This window comes from Octopus bimaculoides, chromosome 13, assembly GCF_046866305.1.
Source record: "Octopus bimaculoides isolate indiv1 chromosome 13, ASM4686630v1, whole genome shotgun sequence".
NCBI lineage: Eukaryota > Metazoa > Mollusca > Cephalopoda > Octopoda > Octopodidae > Octopus > Octopus bimaculoides.
The window spans coordinates 18,119,901-18,145,260 of NC_142940.1; the positions used below are offsets into that span (position 1 = coordinate 18,119,901).

The 25,360-nt window shown below is 36.3% G+C and overlaps 1 protein-coding gene across 4 annotated transcripts in view; it reads right to left on the minus strand.

Annotated features, from left to right (window-relative positions):
* Positions 1–25,360, minus strand: part of LOC106879251 (polyphosphatidylinositol phosphatase SYNJ1) — a 152,289-nt gene that overhangs the window by 66,946 nt on the left and 59,983 nt on the right. For all 4 annotated transcript variants that reach the window (XM_089361550.1, XM_089361549.1, XM_089361547.1 and 1 more), the window contains exons 2-3: positions 20,035–20,121; positions 7,873–8,140 (exon numbers count right to left, since the gene is read on the minus strand). In XM_089361550.1, the coding sequence (XP_089217676.1) occupies positions 7,873–8,081 (209 nt within the window). In that variant the 5' untranslated portion in view covers positions 8,082–8,140; positions 20,035–20,121. The remainder of the gene's footprint in view (positions 1–7,872; positions 8,141–20,034; positions 20,122–25,360) is intronic.

Genomic DNA, 25,360 nt, shown 5'->3' on the forward strand with positions numbered 1-25,360 from the left:
TCAAGACGGTGCTCCAGTATGGTCATAGTCAAATGACTGAAACAAGTGAAAGAATAAAGGAATAAAAGAAATTCATTTTATTGATATTCATTCACCAGAAAAGTTGAAAAAGAAGTAAAACTACAATTATTAAATCAAAGTAACAACACCTCTTATTACCTACTGCAGCAAAAGTATATTCCTAGTATTATCCATCATATTGCAGTAGAGCAAAAACCAGAGGGACCAGCTGTTCAATCCACTAAAAATTGCAGCTAAGTTACCCTCAAATCAAACGCTACAATCTTAAAAAGGAGAAAACAAAGATGAAGGAAGGACACATTTGATAATGTAGCACTATAAGAATATTTGTTTGTGCTAGATATAGTTTATATAATAATAAGACAAGTTAGTCACAGCTAGAATATATCTCCAACAAAAGTGCCATAAGGATACTGCAAAAGGTCAGACAAGGGTGTTACCTATCTTAAGGAGTGGCTGTGTGGTAAGTAGCTTGCTTACCAACCACATTGTTCTGGGTTCAGTCCCACTGTGTGACACCTTGGGCAAGTGTCTTCTACAATAGCCTCAGGCCAACCAAAGCCTTGTGAGTGGATTTGGTAGACGGAAGCTGAAAGAAGTCTGTCGTTTATATATGTATATATATATATATATATATATATATGTATGTGTGTTTGTGTGTCTGTGTTTGTCCCCCCACCTTCGCTTGACAACTGACGTTGGTGTGTTTACGTCCCCTGTAACTTGGCAGTTCGGCAAAAGAGACCGATAGAATAAGTACTAGGCTTACAAAGAATAAGTCCTGGGGTCAATTTGCTCGACTAAAGGCGGTACTCCAGCAAGGCCACAGTCAAATGACTGAAACAAGTAAAAGAGTAAAAGAGTATATGATGATGAAATTATAGAAACATAGAACTGTTTGATTAAGGTTGAGCTGGAGTTAATAACACTACGAAGATACTATAACCTGTCTAGACTAATTTAACTGTATTATTTACTATTCTACCTTCACAAGATTCTTTATTAGCGGCTTAGCAATAATTAAAAATCAATTTACATTAATTCATAATAATTGTGGTTGTTAAATTTGACTTATACAAAAGGCCACCCATTCGAGAGTAAATGATTTATTGATTGAAATCAGTCTTGAGTATATATGAATATATATATACATACATATCTATATCTATCTATCTATCTATCTATATATATATATATATATATATATATATATATATATATAATATATATAATATTAGGGATAAAAATCCAAATTTACAGGTAAAAATTCAATTAAAATTAAATTAAGTTTCACAGTATAAAATATATATATATATATATAGTTTTAGGGAAAAGAACCAAGGTGACAGTGGATTTTCATCGATGAGTTCATGAACCTTGGTTCTTTTCCCTAAAACTATGTGTATATATATATATATATATATATATATATACACACACACACACACACATACATATTTAATATTTTGGACAAATGGGTATATGTTGATCAGTGTGTTGAAGTGTTGAGTAGAGCACTGGCACAGTTTGTGCTACCTGGTGTCATCTGCAGTTGGGGTATAGTTCTGTTGTATCTACTTCAGGAGTGTTAGTTGAGATAATGATAATAATTTCTTAAGTAACCAGAAGATGAATTTGGTATTAATCTTTATTTTGTACAATGATCGTTTCAACCCATCCTGCTCCTGTCCCTTATGGGTGGGACTCTATTCAACATGTTGTGTTGCATCCATTTTGCAGTCTGGGTCTCATCAGGTACATCCATACATAAAGTTGGGTCCCGCTAAAGATCCTGAGTTTTGGCTGTCATGTTTGTTACATGCCTGTCTAGTTAGGGAATGAAACATTGCTACAATTTCTAATTAGTATTATCTTTCTATAATAAGAATTGCAAACAACTGTAAGTATAGGCAAATAACTGTTGATAAAAAAATTAAAAAACTAACTCATTGAACATGGAGCACCACATTCATAGCATTAACAATCGAAAACTAAGGCAGCATGGAAAATAGGCTCTCAAAAATTGACAGAGACATATAACAACACTAGAGACAGTGTAAATAGCAACCACATAATGCATCACAGTAACAATGACTTGAACAATAACACTAACCAACAAAGAAAAAAAACTGCAACACCTTTACTAACCAACCAATATGGTAGCCACAAACAACAACATAAACACATCCAGAAATAATAAAAATAATAATAGGGTAGCCACAAGCACAAATGTACATATAACCAACTGGACAGGTACTGGTTACACCCATACAAACAAAAACTGACAATCTATGCTCATACAGGGGTCGTTTGAAATGTCCTCCTGGTAACCAATGCAAAACCTGAAATGTCGTGTACAAATGCTATGTAAATACTAGAGGAGGTTCAAACATATATATTAGTGTATTGGCTGACATTTTCAAAAATAGATATAGAAACCACATTGCTAGCTTTCAAAATATCCTTAAATGGCACACATCACTGGCTGATTTCATCTGGCAACTCAAGGAAGAGAAGATTAAATACAACCTGACCTAGTCAATAATTAGACACATGAGTCCCTACAACACACTATCCTGGAAATGCCAGTTATGTTCCAAGGAACCACTGTCAATATTGTTGACAAAAGAACAAATTATAAATAGATTTGCTGAACAACTGCTCAGATGCGTGCATACAGCTAAACATCTGTTCACACAGTACAATGCAAACTACACCTAACTGATACAAACCATAACCCCGACAACTCGGATTAACCCATCCCCTGAGTGGAAACCTCATGAACTGCAACCATGGAGCCTATACTAAGGAAGTACCAGATGAGAACACCACATATATTTAGGTACGTTCGCATAGGACACTTGCAGAACACAACAGTAAGTAACTAGCGCATAACCTTTTCAAAAAACATAATAGACTAATTAACTAAAGAGATATCAAATTTGCTTTATTGTGTTGACCAGGCTCAGATACAATTATATTCATATATGTTCCTACATAATATCTTCGGAATGCAACCGTGAGTCACTAAAGTAAGCAAACTAAAAGGCACTAGAGCATAGCCTGTAAACTAACGTAACAGATGAATTATCTAAGGAGGCTAAAATATGCCTTTCTATATCTTTGCACTTCTGTGCAGATATTGATGTCCTATAGAAGTTCGGATATGTAACCTTACAATGCAGCTGTATATTAATAATAATGATAATATGTGCCGAAAATTAGTTACTGCTTGAAAAACTAATGAGATGCAGGAATGTGTTTGTGCATGTGTGCGCATGGGTGTATGTAGATATACATATACATGTGTCTGTGTGTGAGGAGGGTGCGGCAGGGCATGTGTGGGTGTATGCGTACACGCATGTATGTGCATGTATGTGGCTTGCACATGCATATGTGCAGGTGTTGATATGCCTATGTACATGTGGATATATATACATATGCGCATGAATATATACATGTATGTATGCGAGTGTGTATCTATATATATATATATATATATATATATATATATATATATATATATATATATATGTATGTATAAATATATAAAAGGATAAAAAGAGCAATGGTAGAGTTGGAAATATATTTTATGGATAGAGTCTTACAGCTGTTTCAGGGAAGATCCAATGCATCCCTTCATCAGAGACAGAAATAGTAAAGGAATCGATTATTATATCCATAAGTGGAGAGTTATAGTGGGAAGTGAGAGTGAGTGTGATGCATCACTCTCACTTCCTACTATAACTCTCCACTTATGGATATAATAATCAATTCCTTTACTATTTCTGTCTCCGATGAAGGGATGCATTGGATCTTCCCTGAAACAGCTGTAAGACTCTATCCATAAAATATATTTCCAACTCTACCATTGCTCTCTTTATCCTTCTATATATTTATACATACACACGCTAATACATGACTTATAATCCCCAATCCTGTTCATACAACGACTGGGGCATAACTAGTCGGTATACAGCACTTACTCGGTATTACTTGTATCTTTTGGGTTTGGTTAAATTCAATACCCTCCTCAACCTTATATATATATATATATATATATATATATATACACACCCACATATATACACATACATATATACACATACATATATACATACACACATATATATATATGCACACACACACACACAGATATATATATATATAAATATATGTTTATGTATGGGTATAAGTGTACATCTGCATGTATATAAAAATATATGTATGTAGGTGGGTATGTGTAAGTGCATGTATGCATTTGTGCATGTATATATAGCCACAGGGGTGTGTGATTCACCCTTGGTGATATAGATGTAGAGTCCCCGGTCCATCAGGAATCACTGCTGAGATGCTTAAAATATCTGGTGGTGTGGGTTATGGTCTAGTCACCTGTATTGTAAATCAGGTGGTCCATGAAGGAATCATACCCAATGACTGGTGCAGCAGTACCATAGTTAACTGCTACAAAGGTAAAGGTGATGCCTTAGTAATAATTAGAGGTATCAAATTGTTGGATCAGGTAATGAAAGTTATGGAGAGAGTTATAGTTCAACTAATTAAGGAGAGAGTTAGCCTAGATGAGATGCAGTTTGGTTTTGTGCCAGAGAGAAGCACTACTAATGCTATATTTCTGGTTAGACAGTTGCAGGAGAAATTCCTAGCCAAAGATAAACCTCTGTACTTGGCTTTTGTTGACATGGAGAAAGCCTTTGACAGGGTCTCCTGATCCCATATCTGGCAGTCATTGTGGAAACTAAGGATAGAAGAGTGATTGGTGAGAGCTGTTCAAGCTATGTACAGGGATACTAGGTGAGGGTTGGCAATGAGTATAGTGAAGAATTCAGGGTACAAGTAGGGGTTCACTTAGGCTCAGTGCTTAATCCCTTCTTGTTAATCACAGTCCTCCAGAAAATAATACAGGAATTTAAGACAGGCTGCCCCTGGGAGCCCCTCTATGCAGATGATCTTGCTCTTATAGCTAAATCACTACAAGAACTATAGAAGAAGTTCCAGGTATGGAAGCAAGGCCTAGAATCGAAGGGCCTTAAAGTTAACTTGGCCAAAATCAAAATCTTAGTAAGTAGGAAGGCAGACAAATCACAAATCTCTTCAAGTAAATGACCCTGCTTGATCTATCGAATAGGTGTAGGTAGAGACTCCATAAAATGCACCCAGTGTAAGCTTTGGACACATAAATGATGTAGCAATGTCAGAGAAATGTTAACAGGGAAACTAGCTTTTGTATGTGGAAGATATACAGGTACAATAAACACTGAAAATGTGCAGAAAATAGACCCCATCAACTGCCAGGGAGGTAAGCTAGAGGTTTTAGATAGCTTCTGTTTTCTAGGTGACCAAGTTAGTAGTGGAGGTGGATGCTCTGAGAGCATAGCTGTGAGAATAAGATTAAGATGGGCGAAGTTCAGAGAGCTCCTACCTCTGCTGGCAACAAAGGATCTCTCTCTCAGAGTGAAAGGCAGATTGTATGATGCCTGTGTGTGAACAGCCATGCTACATGGCAGTGAAACATGGGCTGTGACTGCCGAGGACATGTGTAGGCTTGAAGAAATGAAGCTTTACTGGATGTGCAATGACAGTGTGCATGTTCAACAGAGTGTAAGCATCTTCAGAGAAAAGTTAGGCACAAGAGGCATCAGATGTGGTGTGCAACAGAGACGACTGTGCTGGTATGGCCATGTGATGCATATGGACGATGGCAGCTGTGTGAAGAAGTGCCGATCTCTAACTGTGGAGGAAACCTGTGGTAGAGGTAGACCCCAAAAGACATGGGACGAGGTGGTGAAGCATGAACTTTGAACTTTGAGCCTCATAGAGGCAATGACTAATGACTGCAAAATCACAGTTGTATGGCAGATACTGGTGTCATGCAAATGGCACCCATGCTGGTAGCATGTAAAAGCACCCATTACACTCCCAGAGTGGTTAATGTTAGGAAGGGCATCCAACTGTAGGAAACCATGCCAAATCAGACTGGAGTCTAATGCAGCCTTCCAGCTTACCAGCCCTGGTCAAACCATCCAATCCATGCCAGCATGGACAACAGACATTAAATGATGATGATTTTTCTTGTTGTGAGTTTATAATTTTGTGATAATCAATGTTATGTAAATAAAATGAAAGATTATCGTATCTCTTTATAAACAGTTTTTCTCATCATTAGAGTGGTGCATTACTTTTGCACCACCCTGTGTATATGTGTGTGTGTGTGTGTGTGTGTATATATATATATATATATATATACACACACACACACAAATATATATATACATAAATACACGAGGGGATGCTGAAAAGTTCTTGGCTTCGAGTAAAAGAAAATACAGGAGAATCAGTTAATCATGATTTTATTCAATGTATTACCCTCCCGGATTCATACACTTATTACAGTGGTTCTTCAGTTTTTTCTAATCCCTGTAAAAAAACTTGGAAAGTTGAGCCTCCAATGAGCCTTTTGTGATGCCCTTAAAGACAGGACCTTTTTAGTATCCCCATGTATAGTAAAATTGACAAAAAGAGCATAGTGAATTTGCTGTGGGGAGCAGAAAACCCAATGATTCAGACAGAGAAAAATAGACAGGAGAGAAATTTAAGTGGGGCAGCAGTATTTTACATCCTTAAGTTAGAAAAAAAATGGCTGCAATAAAGAGGAAGTAAAATTCAACTGTCTCTCTTTAATTTTGCTCCAGTTAACTTTTCATGGAAACAGGACTCTGAATCATTTAATTTTCAACTTTCAGTGCCTAGTTAACTATGTTTTTGTTGATTTTTTTGGGAGTGTGCTTGGTCATAGTGCTTATTTTAATCCATAACCTTGCAGAATTGGTCCCTAGAGCAGTGGAAGAATGTTATTTTCTCAGACGAGTCATCCTTTACCTTATTTTTGACCACTGGCCAAGTATACATGTGGAGACAGCCAAAAGAAGCATTTGACTGAAACTACCTTCTTCCAACTGTTAAACATGGAAGAAGATTTGTAATGATCTAGGGGTTGCTATATCTTGGAAATCCACTGGCCCAATGGTTTCTCTTCATGGTAGAATTAATAGTCAAGACTATTTAAGCATTTTATCTGAATGGCACGAGGAACATTCGAGTGAAGTTGAACATTATCTGGCCACTACAGTCCCCAGATCTCAATATTGAACATTTATGGTGCATTTTAGAAAAACAAGTAAGGAGTCGATATCCTCCACCATCATCACTACAAGAACTGGAGACTGTTTTAGCTGAAGAATGGACAAAAATTCCTTTGGAAACGATTCAAACTTTGTACAAGTCCATACCTCATAGAATTCAAGCTGCAATTACTGCTCTAGGCCGTCCTACCCCATATTAAAATAAATTTGTTTGAAATTTTAGGGTGTTTCCATTATTTTGTCCAACCCTTGTATATATATACATTTATAGACACACATACACAGACATATATATACACACACACACACACATATATACACACACACACACATATATACACACACACACATATATACACACACACACACACACACATATATACACACACACACACATATATATATATATATATATATATATATATATATATATATATATATATATATAGTGAGAATTTACAAAAAAAACAAAAGATGAAGACGAGTGTGTAAACAACAAACAGATGTATTAGTTTAACGCTCGGGAAGTGAGAAAGTCTTTTACGCTCTTCGACAGAAAGGAACACAGAAATAAACAGGGAGAGAAAATAGAAAAAGGGATAGTGGCTACCAATCTATCATGGCAAATAGAGAGAGAGAGAGAAAGAGAGAAAGAAAGAAAGAGAGAGAGAGGATGTGTATTAGTACAAACCAAAAGAATCTATTGTCTGTATCGCATTGTTGAAATTGCCTCTGTGCACATAAACTCAGGTCCCAAAGATAATTCGTTGTGGACCAAGAGAAATAGAATGTTCCTGAACTGAGTAGTTTGCGCATTTCATTGATTTTCTCTTCTTCGGCATGATGGCTCTGTAGAGGTATGAAGTTGGTGGCTGTGATACGAAACACTTCTGATTCCATGATTTTGTTGACTGACACACATGATGTAACAATTCCAAGATAGAGGCTGGTACTTTCACCTGTGAAAATGAAGCAACACAAGATTGTAAGAAGAATATTTACTGTTCAAGATTGAAATTTAAATTGCACAAAAATTTGTTCCTCTCAGTATTGGTTATCAACATCATTATTAATAAACTTGGAAACCATGATTTTTTAATCTTGATTTTAAACAATAGAAGATAAGTGCCATTTTACTTGCTTAGTTGTACATGGCATCATCATAGTATTGGTTAAGTTGATTCAAACAAATATTTTTAATACTTTTAATAAATATCAAAATATTGATTTCAAATTTTGGCTCATGGCCAGTAATTTAGAAGGATGTAAGTCAATATCATCGACCCCAGTGCTCAACTGGTACTAATTTTATTGACTCCAAAAGGATAAATGGCAAAGTCAATCTCAGTGGAATTGGAACTCAGAATGTAGAGATTGATGAAATGCTGCTAAGCATCTCACCTGATGTGCTAACAATACTGCCAGCTCATTGCCTTAATAAATATCAAACTATTAGAAAATGAATATTATGATATTGATTAGATATTATAGTAATTAGTAAATATTATATTTGATATATTTTAAAACTTTTATCTATAAATGTTTAAATTTCTGGTGAATATTTTCACTCAAATTTCTATATACTCTCAAAGTCATCCTGAGATTTCATAAGTACAAGTAAAACTATACTTCACTGAAAAGGTCTAATCAGACTGAAACATGTTCAGAGCTATCACTCTTTTTAGCTAAAGGTCAGATCCACTCCTCAATACACATCTCGATTCAGTTTTAACCAATTTGGTTTTGAAGTTGTCTCCCTTGCTTTCACCAACACCACCCTTTTTTATATTTTATTTGTTTCAGTCATTGGACTGTGGCCATGATGGGGCACCACCTCGACAGGTCTTAGTCGAACAAATTACCCCCACCCCACCCCAGTGCTTATTTTTTTTTAAAGTCTGTTATTTAATCTATTGATCTCTTTTGCTGGACTCCTAAGTTATGGGGACATAAACAAACAGTTGGGGAAGACACACACACACACATACACCTACCAAATACTTTCACAAGGCTTTAAGAGGTCCGAGGCTTTATTAGAAAATAATTGCCCAAGGGACCATGCAGTGGGATTGAACCTAAAACCACTGTGGTTGGGAAGCAAGCTTCTTACCACACAGCCATGCCTGCACCTTTCATTGACAGGGATTATTGTTAAAACTGATGGTTTGTCTCTTCATAACAGAAGTAATTTTAATTCATTAAGCATTATTCTTAACTCACTACATTAAGTACATTAAACCCCATTTAACTATATGTTCTTCATGCAGAAAGCATCGTTGGGAAATGTTCACAATGTGACTAAATTTCTAGCGCTTGATTTAAATAGTCCATTCCAAATAGTCCAGTTTAAATGTTGCATAAAATACTCTCTAAATTGTGATCTTTTCTCTTTTTTTACGGTAGAGTGTATGTTAAACTGGCACTCCATCAATTGCGATGATGAGGGTTCCAGTTTATCCTATCAATGGCACAGCCTGCTCATGAAATTAATGTGCATGTGGCTGAGAACTCCACAGACACGTGTACTCTTAACATACTTCTCTGGGAGATTCAGCATGACACAGAGTGTGACATGGCCGGCCCTTTGAAATACAGGTACTACTCATTTTTGCCAGCTGAGTGGACTGGAGCAGTGTAAAATAAAGTGTCTTGCTCAAGGACACAACACCTCACCAGGAACTGAACTCATGACCTTGCAATCATGAGCCAAATAACCTAACCACTAAGTCATGTGCCTTCACATTATAGTGTATGTAAAGCTACATTATCTCATGCAGTGGTTCTCAACCAGAGGACCATGTAAGAGTTTGTTGTTAAAGTTTATGTGCAATAAATTGGTTATGTACTCCCTACAATATGCAGAATATTTCAACAATTTTGTTTATACAATTTCTAGTAATATTTAATAATAGAAATATAACCAATGGAACAGCCTGCTCGTGAAATTAATGTGCTTGTGGTTGAGCACTCCACAGACACATGTACCCTTAATGTAGTACACAGGGAGATTCAGCATGACACAGAGTGTGACAAGACTGCCCTTTGAAATGCAAGTACTACTCTGGTGTCAGCCAACTGGCACCATGCCAGTGGCATGTAAAAGCACCCATTACACTCTCAGAGTGGTTGATGTTAGGAAGGACATCCAGCTGTAGAAACCATGCGAAATTAGACTGGAGTCTGGTGCAGACCCTCAGCTTACCAGCCCTGGTCAAACTGTCTAACCCATGCCAGCATGGACAACAGGCATTAAATGATGATAATGATGATGTGATTTTTTAAACATTGAAAGGCTTTTAGAGTCCACTTGAGTAAAATAAGAAGCAAAAGTGGGGTCCATAGGAAAAAAATGGTTGAGAACTATTGATCTAGGGTATCCTTTCATTTTTAATATGCTTGGGCCAAAATTAAAGGAGGTTTGACTAGTGTTTCTTGTAGGCTGACAGACCACATAGAAGTTCTCTGTTTGGCTTGTCTCAAGAAATTTGGTTCTAGACTGCATAGTCAGGCAGATGTATTAGGAGAAATATATTCACATATCTATTCTGGAATAAATAAATAAATGAGTGGAAATTGAACCAGTGTGTGTGTTATATTAAGGCACAATGACTCACCTCAGACACAACAAAATTTGTTTCCAACACATAAATTCACATAAGGAATTTTGCAAATCAGATACAAAAACAAAATAAAATATTCACATAAACCATTCGATACAACAGACATTGCAGTCAAAGTTATTTTCCATTACATATGTAAGATGATATATATACACACATAATTAGTAGGTGATTGTTATCAATAGAATGTACTTTGTTTCCTTCTTGAGAACAGACTAGTAATGTTGCTTGATGTATGTTTGTGAACTGTGATACACAGTTATAACATGGTGTCAGGAGCATAGACTGAATCTAGTTATTGATTTTTTTTGTGTTGGTGGTGCTTCACAGCTTCTACTTGTTCGCTAGTAACATGGCTGATAGGTGAGTTGCTAATGGACTTTATCTGAAATAACAAAGTAGCTTTGCTAACTAAAATTACTAAATGGTTGAATATTAGTTGCTAGCTCCTAAACTTGCTCTGACGACTCATGTGTTTCCAGGAAGAATTTTCTAGTGGCTGTTGATAATGCATCAGCTGATATTGTTGAGATTGAACTGGCACAAGACATTATTAGCAAACATAACAACTTCACATATGAAGAAGCCATAGTAAAAATATACGTGCAGATGTCATAGGAAACTTTGACAATTTCTCTGAACCTACAATAAGTCTCTTTAATGCTATAAACAGGGTCTTTGCTACCAAAAATAATGGTAGAAGATGTGATAAATATTTAATGTTTATTGAAGATATGTATGAAATGATATCAAAGATGTAGTTTTAAATAACATTTCATTCCATTAATATTTCAACAAAAGGAAAACAACTCCAGAGCAAATATTATTGAATCACAACAAATGAAGATATAGTGCTGTTAAAACAAATGAAAACCATTTCACAATGTAACATTAAGTACAATGATTTCAGTGCAGTTTGTAGGGGAAACTAGTATGAATCAATATGATTATGATTGCGTGAAAACATCTCATAATGAGTGTATGTTGATTTGAATAATTTTTACTGATAGTCTATATGTAATATGAGGAGAGTTTCTCTGGTTGCAGTGTCAATGGATTGATCTGACTGAATGGTATGGACGGTATTTCAGCTATGTCTTGTGTCTCCTGCTATCAGATGAGAACTGGTATAAAAATATTTCCTTATCAGAAACATCATTGTCATAAATGTGCTTGGTTTTGTTTACATTTAAGTAGAAGAAAGTTGAAATTTTTTAAAGTAAAGGCTATTTGCCAACATAATGTGACTGTCCTGGAAGGGATGATGCTTCTGTTGTTTAGCCCCAGGAAACATCGTTCCTAGCTGGCTATACAACACAATATCTGTATCCTTATATTTTTGAACAGGGAGTTCAGCACTCCCACCCAGCACGAAAACATCTGCGGACCAGTTTCTGGGTTATTGCACTTTATCAACACAGAGTAGCTGCTTGGCTAGGTGGCGTTGCTTTTACACTGGGTGGGAGCACTGAACTCCCTGTTTGAAAATATAAGGACACAGATATTGTGTCGTATAGCCAGCTAGAAACGATGTTTCCTGGGAATAAACAACAGTAACGCCATTCCTTCCAGGACAGCCACATTATGTTGGCAAACAGTCTTTACATTAAAGAAATGTTACTGAATATCTCTCTTTGAGAGATTTAGAAATAATAATATTTGAAGTTTTTTATTTAAAACTGAACATCTAGTACTGAATGAATAAGGATGCACCTGGAATATATAGAATGCTTATTTCCAAATGTTAGGTTCTGGTCAAGAGGGTTATTACACACTGGTACCAATGTTTGATGAGCTAAGGAAGTCCCTTGGTATATCTATGTTTGTGTAAACCATGTATTCATTCACAAATAAATATATAATTGCAATGTGTTAACATGTTTGATGAAGTTTTCTTGTGATTGTCCGGGATTTTAGAGACTACTTTGTATTTTGTGTTAGCATAAATGTGGAAAAGGAGAGTACTTTTGTTGAAAATGAACACTTACAACATAAACAGTATCAAGTCATTCAAATGGACTAGAAAAGTTTGAAGTTGTATTTGAAAATCTTGTTGTTCTTGAAGATGAACATACAATCACATCAGGCCCAAAATTAACATCAGTTGTACATCCTTCCAGAAGGATTCCAGAGTCATCAAGACAAACAGTAGCACAAGAACTAAAATTCATGGACTCAAATGTAGAGAGTTGAAGAACAAAGTTTCAGACTGAACAAGAATAGAATCAAATGGAATAAGAGCTTTCATGAATAAGGCTGGCCTGATAAACTATATTAACTACCAGACACTATCAGGTGTTCCTAGAACTACAAGAATAAATTAACACATGTCCAGGTATACTATTCAAAGGACATGTAGTTGTTGTTCTACAAGTGATGAGCTGGCAAATATTTAACTATCAAATAAGTCACATTGAGTTGCCCATTGTGTTGAAAGAGAGCAAGATAACTACTGTATAGGTATGGGATGTCAGTAGATATCTTTGAACTGGTTGACGAATGTGATGATTCTATGCAGCACCAGGAAATCAGTAAACAGAAACATTCAAATCAATAGCCATGCAGGAGCTGTTATTGTCAATTGTTGGAGGAAACTTGTGGCAGAAAATGGACTGTCTTTTAGAAGCCAGTTGTTCAAAGAACTCCTCAACAATTAGTAGTTTGAGCACAGAAATTCCAGTCAAAAATATCCACAATCTAAAGACATCTTAGAGAAAAGTCTTGGAATTTTAAAATCAATACTAGTGAAGACAGATGTGCCATATCTTGTCCATTGAGACAACAGGGATAAACCTATCAGAACATAAGCTTTTTTCCAGTGGTTAGGTTATTTGGTTGAAGGAGCAGAATCTTACTACCTATTGCTAATCACTAGTTGAAATGTGATAAACACAAATGCTCCTAACTTAATGACTGAAATAGCAAGGATAACAAACCAGCAAAATATCTGTCACTAGTAAAAAGACAGGAAATAGTGCAAATGACAGTTGCAGATTACCTCTTCATCCCATCATCTGCTCCTCGTACAGTCTTGTAATCCTTCTACCCACCCACTGTCTATCTCTTCACAGCTCCTACTGATTATTCTCTCCTTCTCCTACTAAATGTAAGGGAATAACCATGCAGCTCTTCTACAAGAACCTGCACTGTTCCCTGCCACCTTCTCTCATACTTATGGGTTCATAAGTCTTATGAGCTGAATGTCAACCTCAATAGTCTTGATGGCATGGAAAAAGCACTCAGTACAATTCCTCATCTTGGTGACACGGCATCACAAACAAATTAATCAATAAGTACTAATTCACCAGGTACAGAGGCAGTTAGATGCTTAGGAAAGACTGGTGAGCCAATAAATGTTAATTCACCAGCCACTGAAGCAGTCACACACAATGGAAGAATTAGGAAAAAACTATCTTAACTAACAACAAACCGATGATGTTAAATTCTTCTCTAAAAGCTTGCTTGTTATATTGTATGCATTATTATGATGGAGATGTTATGTAAATGTAACACAGGCACTAGTTATCCCATCCCTATACGATATGTTATAGAATGTCTTTTGAAAGTAGAAGGAAAATTAAAAGGGATGTAACAAGAATTATTTTCACTTACATATCATCATTTAACATTCATCTTCTATGCTGGCATAGGTTGGACAGTTTGACAAGAACTGGCAAACTAGAGGACTACACCAAGCTCCACTGTCTGTTTTTGGCATGGTTTTTACAGTGGGATACCATTCCTAATGCCACCCACTTTACAGAGTGGATTAGGTGCTTTTTATGTGGCACCAGAACTGGCTAGGTCTGTTTGGCATAGCTTTTTATGGCTGGATGACCCTCTTCATGCCAATAACTTTACAGAGTGGATTACATGATTTTCACATGGCAACACACAAAAGTGTGTGTGTGTATGCAATAGGCAATTAGATTTGTTCTGAGTCATAAGAATCATGCGGCTAGAGTTTAACCCAGTTCCTATGGCACATAAATGACTGGGATTACAACACTCACTCCTCAATGGGATACCAGACCGTTGCAGGGTCAACTTTCCAGTAATTGATGAAACTCATTAAATAGCAATGTGAAATGACGTGTGCTGCTCAAGAACAAAATGCACCATATTGGTCCGGGAATTGAAGCCACAATCTTATGATTGCAAGTGCAACACCCTAACCAATAAGCCATGCTCCTTCAAGCAGTAGGCAATGATTATCAATAAGATGTACTTTCCATTTCTATTTTGAGAATGGACTAACGTGCTGCTTAATTTAGGTTTGTGAACTTCAATACACAATTATAACAATCATTACATAGTTATTCAGCACAAGATCTCAATATTGGTTTCAAATTTTGGCAGAAGGCCAGTAAGTTTGTAAGGAGTGGTTAAGTCAATTACATTGACCCCAGTGCTCAACTGGTACTTATTTTATAAACCCCCAACAGAATGAAAGGCATAGTCAACTTTGGTGGAATTTGAACTCAGGACATAAGGATAGATGAGACACCATTAAGCATGTTGCCTGACATGCTAATGGTTCTGCCAGCTCGATGCCTTACACTGTAAGATAATATTAACAATATTTACACTCTGTTGATTTCTTTTTAATAGCAAACACATATTAATTCTGTGTAGAAAAGAACAATGATTATGTCATCAATCTTCTTAATTATCAGTCTAGTAATTATCACACACACAAGTATTGTTCGTACGTATGTACACTGATAATGCACATTCACATATTTGAACAGTATCCAAAAACAGAAAAAAAAAAATCATTATACTAACTGATAAGGCTTTACTCATTAATACACATGCTTCCACCCCTTCCCGTTTCAGTGGACTGTGCCCTTTTTCTAACTATCACAACTATAGCAAACTCTACTCTATGGATTCTACTGATTGTATACAAATTCTATGCAGCAGCTGTTGAGTTCTCAAGTTAGTTTGCACTGAACACATAGACACAATCAAAAACATTCCAACTGTGACCATCTCATCTAATTTTTCTTATTTTCCAAGCAGTATGTCAGGGGCTGCATTGTCTGTTTCCTCCTCCTCCCCTTTTAAACACGACAGAAATTTGGTTGCTATTTTTAACAGATAGGGTTATCATGCAGACATTCTCTCATTATCAACTTCATATTGATGTTGTTTTGCTTAGCATCCAGTCAGCTCTGATTGAGCAGATGCAATGGCTCAGATGCAACCATCCTCTCTCTTTTTTTGTCAATTTGAGACTACAATTTCCAATATGTCTTTCATCATTATCATTTAACTTCTGCTCTTCATGCTGGATGTTAAAGGATAATGATGATGATATATATATACATAAACTAAGTAGTCATAATTATGTTGATGAGGTTTAACAAATAACACTGAAACATGTCCAGAGTTGTCTCTGAACTGCTAAAGATCTGACTCACTTGTCACTGCTTTCCATATTCAATTAATTTCAATTAACTGAAATTTCCTGGTTATCTCTTCCTACTTTTTTGTTTGTGACTACTCGAAAAGAATTAGTAATTTAGATAATGATTTCTCCCATGATTCAAGCTGTTACTTTTACCTCATTAATATCTCTTGGTTTACAATAACAAGAATGCTAGCGCTCACTTTACCATGAATTTGTGTATAATCTTGCCATCAAAGCTTCTAATGAATGACTGAAAAACCAATCCTATTCCAAATCCTAAGGAAAAAGAAAACAAGAGAGAAAGAGAAGGGGAGAGAGAACGGGTGCATTTCTCTAGTTTTTCTAGTATTGGATAGATAGATAGATAGATAGATAGATAGATAGATAGATAGATAGATAAATAGATAGATAGATAGACAGATAGATAGATAGACAGATAGATAGATAGATAGATAGATAGATAGATCTCTCCCTGGATATGACAGTAGTTTATTGCAGTTAAGTTAGCAACGCAAGGTAATGAAACACTCATTTGTAGTTTATTGATGCTTTTAATCATGAGCTCTATTAACTGCAATAAATGCTTAGAATTAGGTCAAGCTAACAAGACAGCTTCTACCTAGAAATAACAGCTAAATCTCCCTCAAATCACATTCTTCTGTTCTAAATAAGAACATTTTATGTATATAGTCTAAGATACCATACAAAGTCTCTGATGGTCTGACAAAAATGTTTGAGTCTAACACTGCTGAATCCATGATGACCTGTGGCTAAACAATAAATTACAATCAAGAGGAGGTAACAAGGTAGCCTCTGTTTAGATCAGTGGTTCTCAACTTGGGTTCACATGACATTTTAGGGTCCAGACAAAATTTTGTTGTTAAAATTTATCGGCAATAAATTGGTTATATTTCTACAATATATATATTTTGTAGTTGTAGGAGTGACTGTGCGGTAAGTAGTTTGCTTACGAACCACATGGTTCCGGGTTCAGTCCCACTGCATGGCACCTTGGGCAAGTGTCTTCTACTATAGCCTCGGACCGACCAAAGCCTTGTGAGTGGATTTGGTAGATGGAAACTGAAAGAAGCCTGTCGTATATATATATATATATATATATATATATATATGTATGTGTGTGTATATGTTTGTGTGTCTGTGTTTGTCCCCCCGACATCGCTTGACAACCGATACTGGCGTGTTTACATTCCCGTAACTTAGCAGTTCGGCAAAAGAGACCGATAGAATAAGTACAAGGTTTTCAAAGAACAAGAACCGGGGTCGATTTGCTCGACTAAAGGCGGTGCTCCAGCATGGCCACAGTCAAATGACTGACACAAGTAAAAGAGTAAAAGAGTAATACATAAAATATTTTAAATTTTTTTATGCAATTTCTAATATTTAATTATAAAAATAACAGTAGGATGCTTTTTTATACACATTGACTGTCTATAGAGGTCCAGCAGAGTAAAATAGGAACCAAAAGGGTCCATTAGTAAAACATGGTTGAGAAACACTGGTCTAGATGGTTGCTTGACATGCTAGATATATCAGCCAAATTCCCCTCAAATTATAGCCAACTATTTTTAAAAAGAAGTATAACATATGTAGTCTAAGATATTCTATGCTAGAAAATAAAATGAGAAAACCATGGCTGGAATGCTTTGAACATATGTCTCCTATAACAAAAGCTAACCTGGGGCTTATCAGTAACATCATCATCATTTGACATTCATTATCCATGCATGGATCAGATAGTTTGACAGGATCCAGTGAACTGCAGGATTGTGTCAAACTCCAGTGTGAGTTTTGGCATGGTTTCTACAGCTGGATGCCCTTCCTAACTAATGCCAACCACTTTACAGTATGTACAGGATGTTTTTTTCATGACACCAGTGCTAGTAAGGTCATCAAGTACCTTGCAGGACAAGAGAAAAAACCCTCGACTGAATGGGAATGTATAAAAGAGAGGGAGAGGTGGCTTTATGCCAGGTGTTGAGAAGTCTATGATAGAGGGACAAGCACAGGAGTCTTGCTTTGGAGAAGATACATGGCTATCTTGCATAGGCTTTCAGGCGTAAGAGTGGCTGTGTGGTAAGTAGCTTGCTTACCAACCACATGGTTCCGGGTTGAGTCCCACTGCGTGGCACCTTGGGCAAGTGTCTTCTACTATAGCCTCGGGCCGACCAAAGCCTTGTGAGTGGATTTGGTAGACGGAAACTGAAAGAAGCCCACCGTATATATATATATATATATATATATATATATATATATATATATATATATATATATATGTATGTGTGTGTATATGTTTGTGTGTCTGTGTTTGTCCCCCCAACATCACTTGACAACCGATGGTGGTGTGTTTACGTCCCTGTAACTTAGCAGTTCGGCAAAAGAGACCGATAGAATAAGTACTAGGCTTCCAAAGAATAAGTGCTGAGGTCGATTTGCTTCACTAAAGGCAGTGCTCCAGCATGGCCACAGTCAAAAGACTGAAACAAGTAAAAGAGTAAAAGAGTATAAGGGTGGCTGGGAATAGCTGGAAAGAAGATAAAGATGGTGACAAGGTAAAATTTAGATGGAGCTGATAAGAGTATTCCTAAATGATGGCTTGGCATGTAAGTGGTAGCAACAAAATCTCTCTCAAATAATAAATAAAAAAAAACAAGAACATATTGGATACTGTACTACTAGATATACTAGGTGGAGGTGCAATTGCCCAGTGGTTTGGGCAGCGGACTCGTGGTCATAGGATCGCAGTTTTGATTCCCCGAGCAGGCGTTGTGAGTGTTTATTGAGCGAAAACACCTAAAGCTCCACGAGGCTCCGGCAGGGGATGGTGGCGAACCCTGCTGTACTCTTTCACCACAACTTTCTCTCACTCTTACTTCCTGTTTCTGTTGTGCCTGTAATTCAAAGGGTCAGCCTTGTCACACTGTGTCACGCTGAATATCCCCGAGAACTACGTTAAGGGTACATGTGTCTGTGGAGTGCTCAGCCACTTGCACGTTAATTTCACGAGCAGGCTGTTCCGTTGATTGGATCAAATGGAACCCTCGACGTTGTAAGCGACGAAGTGCCAACAACAAAGATATACTAGGTCTCTAAAAATATGGGGGATATATGGGATAGTCATGATTAAAACGTCTTTGATCATAGTTCTACTTGACCAGAGCTGACTTGGGGCTAAACAACAAGAAAGGGTCAGGCAGAGGTGGACTTAGTTGATATCTTACCTGTGGAGACAATGTCCTGCTAGTGGCAGAATATGGAACACCATAACCATACATTTGGATGCTTTATGGGCACCCTCTCAATCTGACCATCTAGGTTCTCATTTACAAGGGGGTGTTGAAAAGTTCCTGGCTTTAAGGGTATCATGAAGGGCCTGGTTGAAAACCCAACCTTCTGAGTTATTTTACAGGGCTTAGAAAACCTGAAGGACTGCTGCATTAAATGTGTGAATCTGAGAGGGGGATATGTTGAATAAAATCTTAATTAACTGATTCTCTTATATTTTCGTTTACCCAAAGCCAGGAACTTTTCAGCACCCCCTCATGTGATTATATTGGACAATAAACCAATACAGAATAAGAGTCAGCAACAGATGGAGGTGGGTGGGTCACAACCTACAAGTGGGACACAGACGTTTTCTGTGAGCTTTGGGTCTTTGCTAAAATGATCCTTATTCACATATTTCTTTTCTTCTGTTGGAGGTTTCACTTATATGATATTGAAATTTTACACTGGTGTAAACATAAAAAGAAAATACATTAAACAGGAAGAATATAAAAGATAAGATGTGTTAATTTACCTGACTTGATCTGCAGTACACCAAGGCAACCATAGCCATCAAATGCCTTAGTATAATTCTTCTTAACAGAGAGACTTTCTTCGGCAGCTAGAAACAGAAAAAAAAAAAAAAAATTATATAATCATCATTTTACCATTCATTTTTTTTTATCAAGCTTGTAAGGTAAATATGGTGCCACATAAAAAGTACCCAGAACATTCTGTAAAGCGGTTGGTGTTAAGAAGGGCATCCAGTTGTAGAACTATGCCAAAACAGACAATGGTGCTTGGTATGGCCCCTGGCCTTGCCAATTCCTGTCAAACCATCCAGCCCATGCCAGCATGAAAAATGGATGATGATGATTAAATATGTGTGTGTGTGTGTGTGTGTGTGTGTGTGTGTGTTGAAGAATGTACTATTTGAAAGAATTATTTTATATTGTTTTTTTCTACAGTTGATGGTGTGTGTGTGTGTGTGTGTGTGTGTGTGTGTGTGCATATATATATATATATATATATATATATATATATATATATATAATCATCATTTTAGCATCCACTTTTCCATGTCTGTTTGGGTCAGATGGAATTCTGTGGAGTCAGATTTTCTATAGCTGGATGCTCTTTCTATCACCAACCCTCACCTGGTTCCAAGTAAGGAAATAATTCCCCATAACTAGACATGTTTTCAGAAGGTTAGGAACAAAGGACACTGATTGTATGACAGTAACATTTGTTTCCACCTATCACACAATGTCAAGGTAAGGAGATAGGAACACCCACACCCACACATATACATACGCACACTCATATGCATATGTGCACACACACACACACACAACAGGCTTCTTTTAGTCTTCATCTCCCAAATGCACTCACAAGGCTTTGGTCGACCCAGGGCTACAGAAGAAGACATTTACCCAAGATGCCACACTGAAGGATTGAACCCAGCTCCATGAGGTTGAGGAGCAAACTTCTTACCACATAGCTATACCTGCATCATGGTCGATGCCAGCTCTTCTGGTTCCTGTGCCGGTGGCACGTAAAAAGCATCCACTACACTCTCAGAGTGGTTGGCGTTAGGAAGGGCATCCCACTGTAGAAACACTGCCACATCAGATTGGGGCTTGGTGCAGCCTCCTAGCTTCCCAGACCCCAGTCGAACCGTCCAACCCTTGCCAGCATGAAAAACAGACGTTAAACGATGATGATGATGATGATGATATATATATATATATATATATATATATATATATATATATATATATATCAAAGCTACCTTAGATAATGAAATAGCCAACAAAGGAAACCGCTACATAGTTGTTTGAACTGCTAGAAATTGCAGTCAAATTTTTCTCTAAATCATGCCTTACCATCTTAAAAATAATGTCTAAGACCACACTGAATGATGTAGCATTAAACATATAAATACCTGAAATTCTTGACTGTAGATGTACTTAATCAAGACCAAAATGGAGCTAAACAACAAAGAACCATTAACCTAGACTGAAGGAAAGTTTACTAGTATCTACAACTTGGTACTGTGGAGGTGCAATGGCCCATTGGTTAGGGCAGCAGACTCGCGGTCATAGGATCGCAGTTTCGATTCTCAGACCGGGCGTTGTGAGTGTTTATTGAGCGAAAACACCTAAAGCTCCACGGGGCTCTGGCAGAGGAAGGTGGCGAACCCTGCCGTACTCTTTCACCACAACTTTCTCTCACTCTTATTTCCTGTTTCTGTTGTACCTGTAATTCAAAGGGCCAGCCTTGTCACACACTGTGTCACGCTGAATATCCCCAAGAACTACGTTAAGGGTACACGTGTCTGTGGAGTGCTCAGCCACTCGCACACTAATTTCACGAGCAGGCTGTTCCGTTGATCGGATCAACTGGAGCCCTCGACGTCGTAAGCGACGGAGTGCCAACAACAACAACAACTTGGTACTGATCTCAAGACGAAGAGCACTTTTATTTCACTTTTGGAAGCTATCTTCTATGCCCTAATCTCTCCATCAATATTTGCTAAGATTTGAGATTAAATATCTTATATGTGAAGACAAATTCTGTTGACTCTCTCCAGCAAGAATGGCTTCACAACAATGCTCAGTAAACAGATTCTTCTGCAGTTACTGCAATTGCTTCAACTCTCCTTGTTCTTATACAAAATGACATTTTTGCAATATCTCATCTCCTGTAGCATTACTTTCTTTTTTTCTAGAGTTGGTATAGTAGTTTGTGTAGGTGGTGCAACAGAATGTCCTAATTAGCTTGGCAGAAGTGGAAGATATATATTTGCTTAGCTTAAGTTTATTAGTGATAAAAAAACAAGCCACTTATTGACAAGATAAAGTGATTAAACATCTTGATATCATTCTATCCAAGATTACTTCTGATTCTATGATAAAAAAAAAAAAAACTGCCTATTTTAAAGTGCATCTGTGTGTATGTGTGTGTGCATGCATGCCTGTGTGTGGACATGTATGTGTGCTTCATGTGTGTGTGTGTGCTTGCATGTGTGTGAGTGCACTTGTATATATGTACTTGTATGTGATCATATGTATGTGTGTGTGCTTACATGTGTTAATGTGTGTGCATGCACGTGCTTGCATTTTTGTATGTGTGTGTGCTTGCATTTGTGTGTGTGTATACTTTTATGAAAGAACCTACTGTCAGTTTACACTCCATAAATAAACTTAATGAATAAGATACTTTGTTTTATTAAACTCATTTAAATTCTTGATTATTTTCAAAAATTTATAGTTAGAGTAATTCATTAGATAGTACTCCTGCATGGCCACAGTCCTTAGGCTGAAGCTATTAAAAGGATAAAAGTACAAGAATACAGAGTTAATGTAGTGATATTACTTCTTCAATGAAAACGTCTCTTGATATTCATCTGATTCATTTAATGTCACTTCTGGGACACTTTGACCTGAACAATGTTTTCTAAAATGTGCAAGTGGCTGATCTATAATGCCACTTCTTTACAAGGAAATTGAAAATGTCACCAACAAGTATCTGGGTCTGTGATTATTATTATAGAAGAGATATTTTCAAGTTCTTTGTAAGATGGTTACTTCTACATGAACATTTAATACATTAACATATTCAACATTAAACAAGCATCACATTAACATATATTACATTAATATGTATCACATTAACATATACTACATTGATATTTACTACATTAACATTATTTACTACTTCAGTATTTATCCCATTAACATGTACTACATTAACATTTATACTACAGTAACCTATCTTACATTAATATTTACCACATTAACACATTCTACATCAATATTTACTACATTAATATATACTGCACTAATATCTACCACATTAGCATAATTTATTACATTAATATTTATCACATTAACATATACATTAATATTTACTACATCAATATTTATCGCATTAACACATTTGACAATAACATTTACTATATTAACATATGCTACAATAATATTTACCACATAATTTATTACATTAATAATCACATTAACATATATGAGTAACTAGTAGTTAGCACAATATATTCAACTGGCTTAGCAAGTCAAAATGTGTTGCAGTGCTGGTCTGGCTTCTTTTGTTCTGAGGTCTTTATTTCATTGACCTTTCTTTTGAACTGTGCCTATGTAAGAAACCAGTTTTACTACAATGGTTTCAAATTTTGGCACAGCCAGCGCTTTTGGGGGAGGGGGTAAGAGTTGATTACATTGACCTCAGTGCTCAACTGGTACTTATTTTATTGATCTCAGACAAAGTCAACCTCAGCGGAATTTGAACTTAAAATGTAAAGTCAGATGAAATTTCACTAAGTATTTTGCCCAATGTGCTGACAATTTTGCCAGCCCACCATCTTCCATGTTAATACTATTTATATTAATATGTATTACGTTAACATATATATATATATATATACAATAATATTTACTACTATACACTACATTAACATTTACTGTATTACGCAAACATCCTGTTTAAAAATGATCTCAATTAAAACTTTCAATCACATTTTCATTTTAATTTATGTATCAAACACTTAATAATGACAAAGATATTTTTCTAAATGTTTTCTTATTTTCAAAATAAATTGAATAAAAGACAGTGTATTTCAACAGAAATATGGTAACTGAAGAGTTAAATCCTTATTTTAATGCTAGATCTGAATAAGGCTTGGTCCTTCAGTGATGAAAGAATGAAGAGGGAACGGTAGGAAGAAGAGGAATTAGAGAAATTTCATGTCAGGAAGGGTCATAGAGGAATGTCTGAGGAATGAGGTCATGGGTATGGTGGGTTCAGAATTTAGGTGTGTCACGTGCAGCTGCATCTTCAATGCAATGACCTGAAAAAAATTCTATTTTGGTTAGTTAAAACTGCTACCAAGGTTTAAATTGTATCACAAACTTAACATTTAAACATAACCCTTTAATATTCACATTATTCTGTCAAAAGTAATACTTATTTACTCACTTTGTTTTGAATTAATTATACATTGTCTTATAGCTTTCAGATTTTTATGAGGTAACTATCAATTTTTAGAATGACAGTGTAGGAATGGTATGAGAGGCCAGATCTGGACAGTGTGAACCGGGACTGTAGCCAGACTTTGGTGTATGGGAATGCTTCAGAATATTCTTGGTGGGCACTGATTTGTAATAATGCTAAAGTGGAGTAACTAAAGTGGAGTAAATCTCAGGGTTACCATTGAATAGTTAGGGAGCAGTGCCATCCAGTGCACCCCCTTAGCAATGAACATGGTATGAACATAAAACATGAAGAATATTATGGCTGGTTTAAATGCTAAAGGGTTAAATTCTTTTAATTCCAGTATATTAGTCCCTTTGGTATCAAACTGCCTGAGGCTATCCTTGGTCCTACGATACAAGCTTCCTGTTTTAAAATAATCTGGATGAAAATCTTTCATCAAAATTTCATGTTAATTTATGTTCTAAACACCAGCTTAATAATGAAAAAGTTATTTTACAGAATACTTCAATATTCTCAAAATTAATTGAAACAAAAACTCTGTATTTCAATAGAAATAGGGCAACAAAAGCATTAATATATCATCATCATCGTCATTGTTTATCATCCACTTTTCTGTACTTGTGTATTTTCTAGAGCTGGATGCTCTTTCAGTTGCCAACCCTCACCGTTAGGTAATATTTCCACATGGCCAAACATATTTTTCATGGAAGATTAGAAATGAATGACACTTTTACTAAAGTGTATCACTGGCATGGGTGCCATTTACGTGTCACCAGCACAAGCCACAACTATAATTTGTTGGCCCAGGTTACAGTAGAAGATACTTGCCCAAGGTTCCACACAGTGAGACT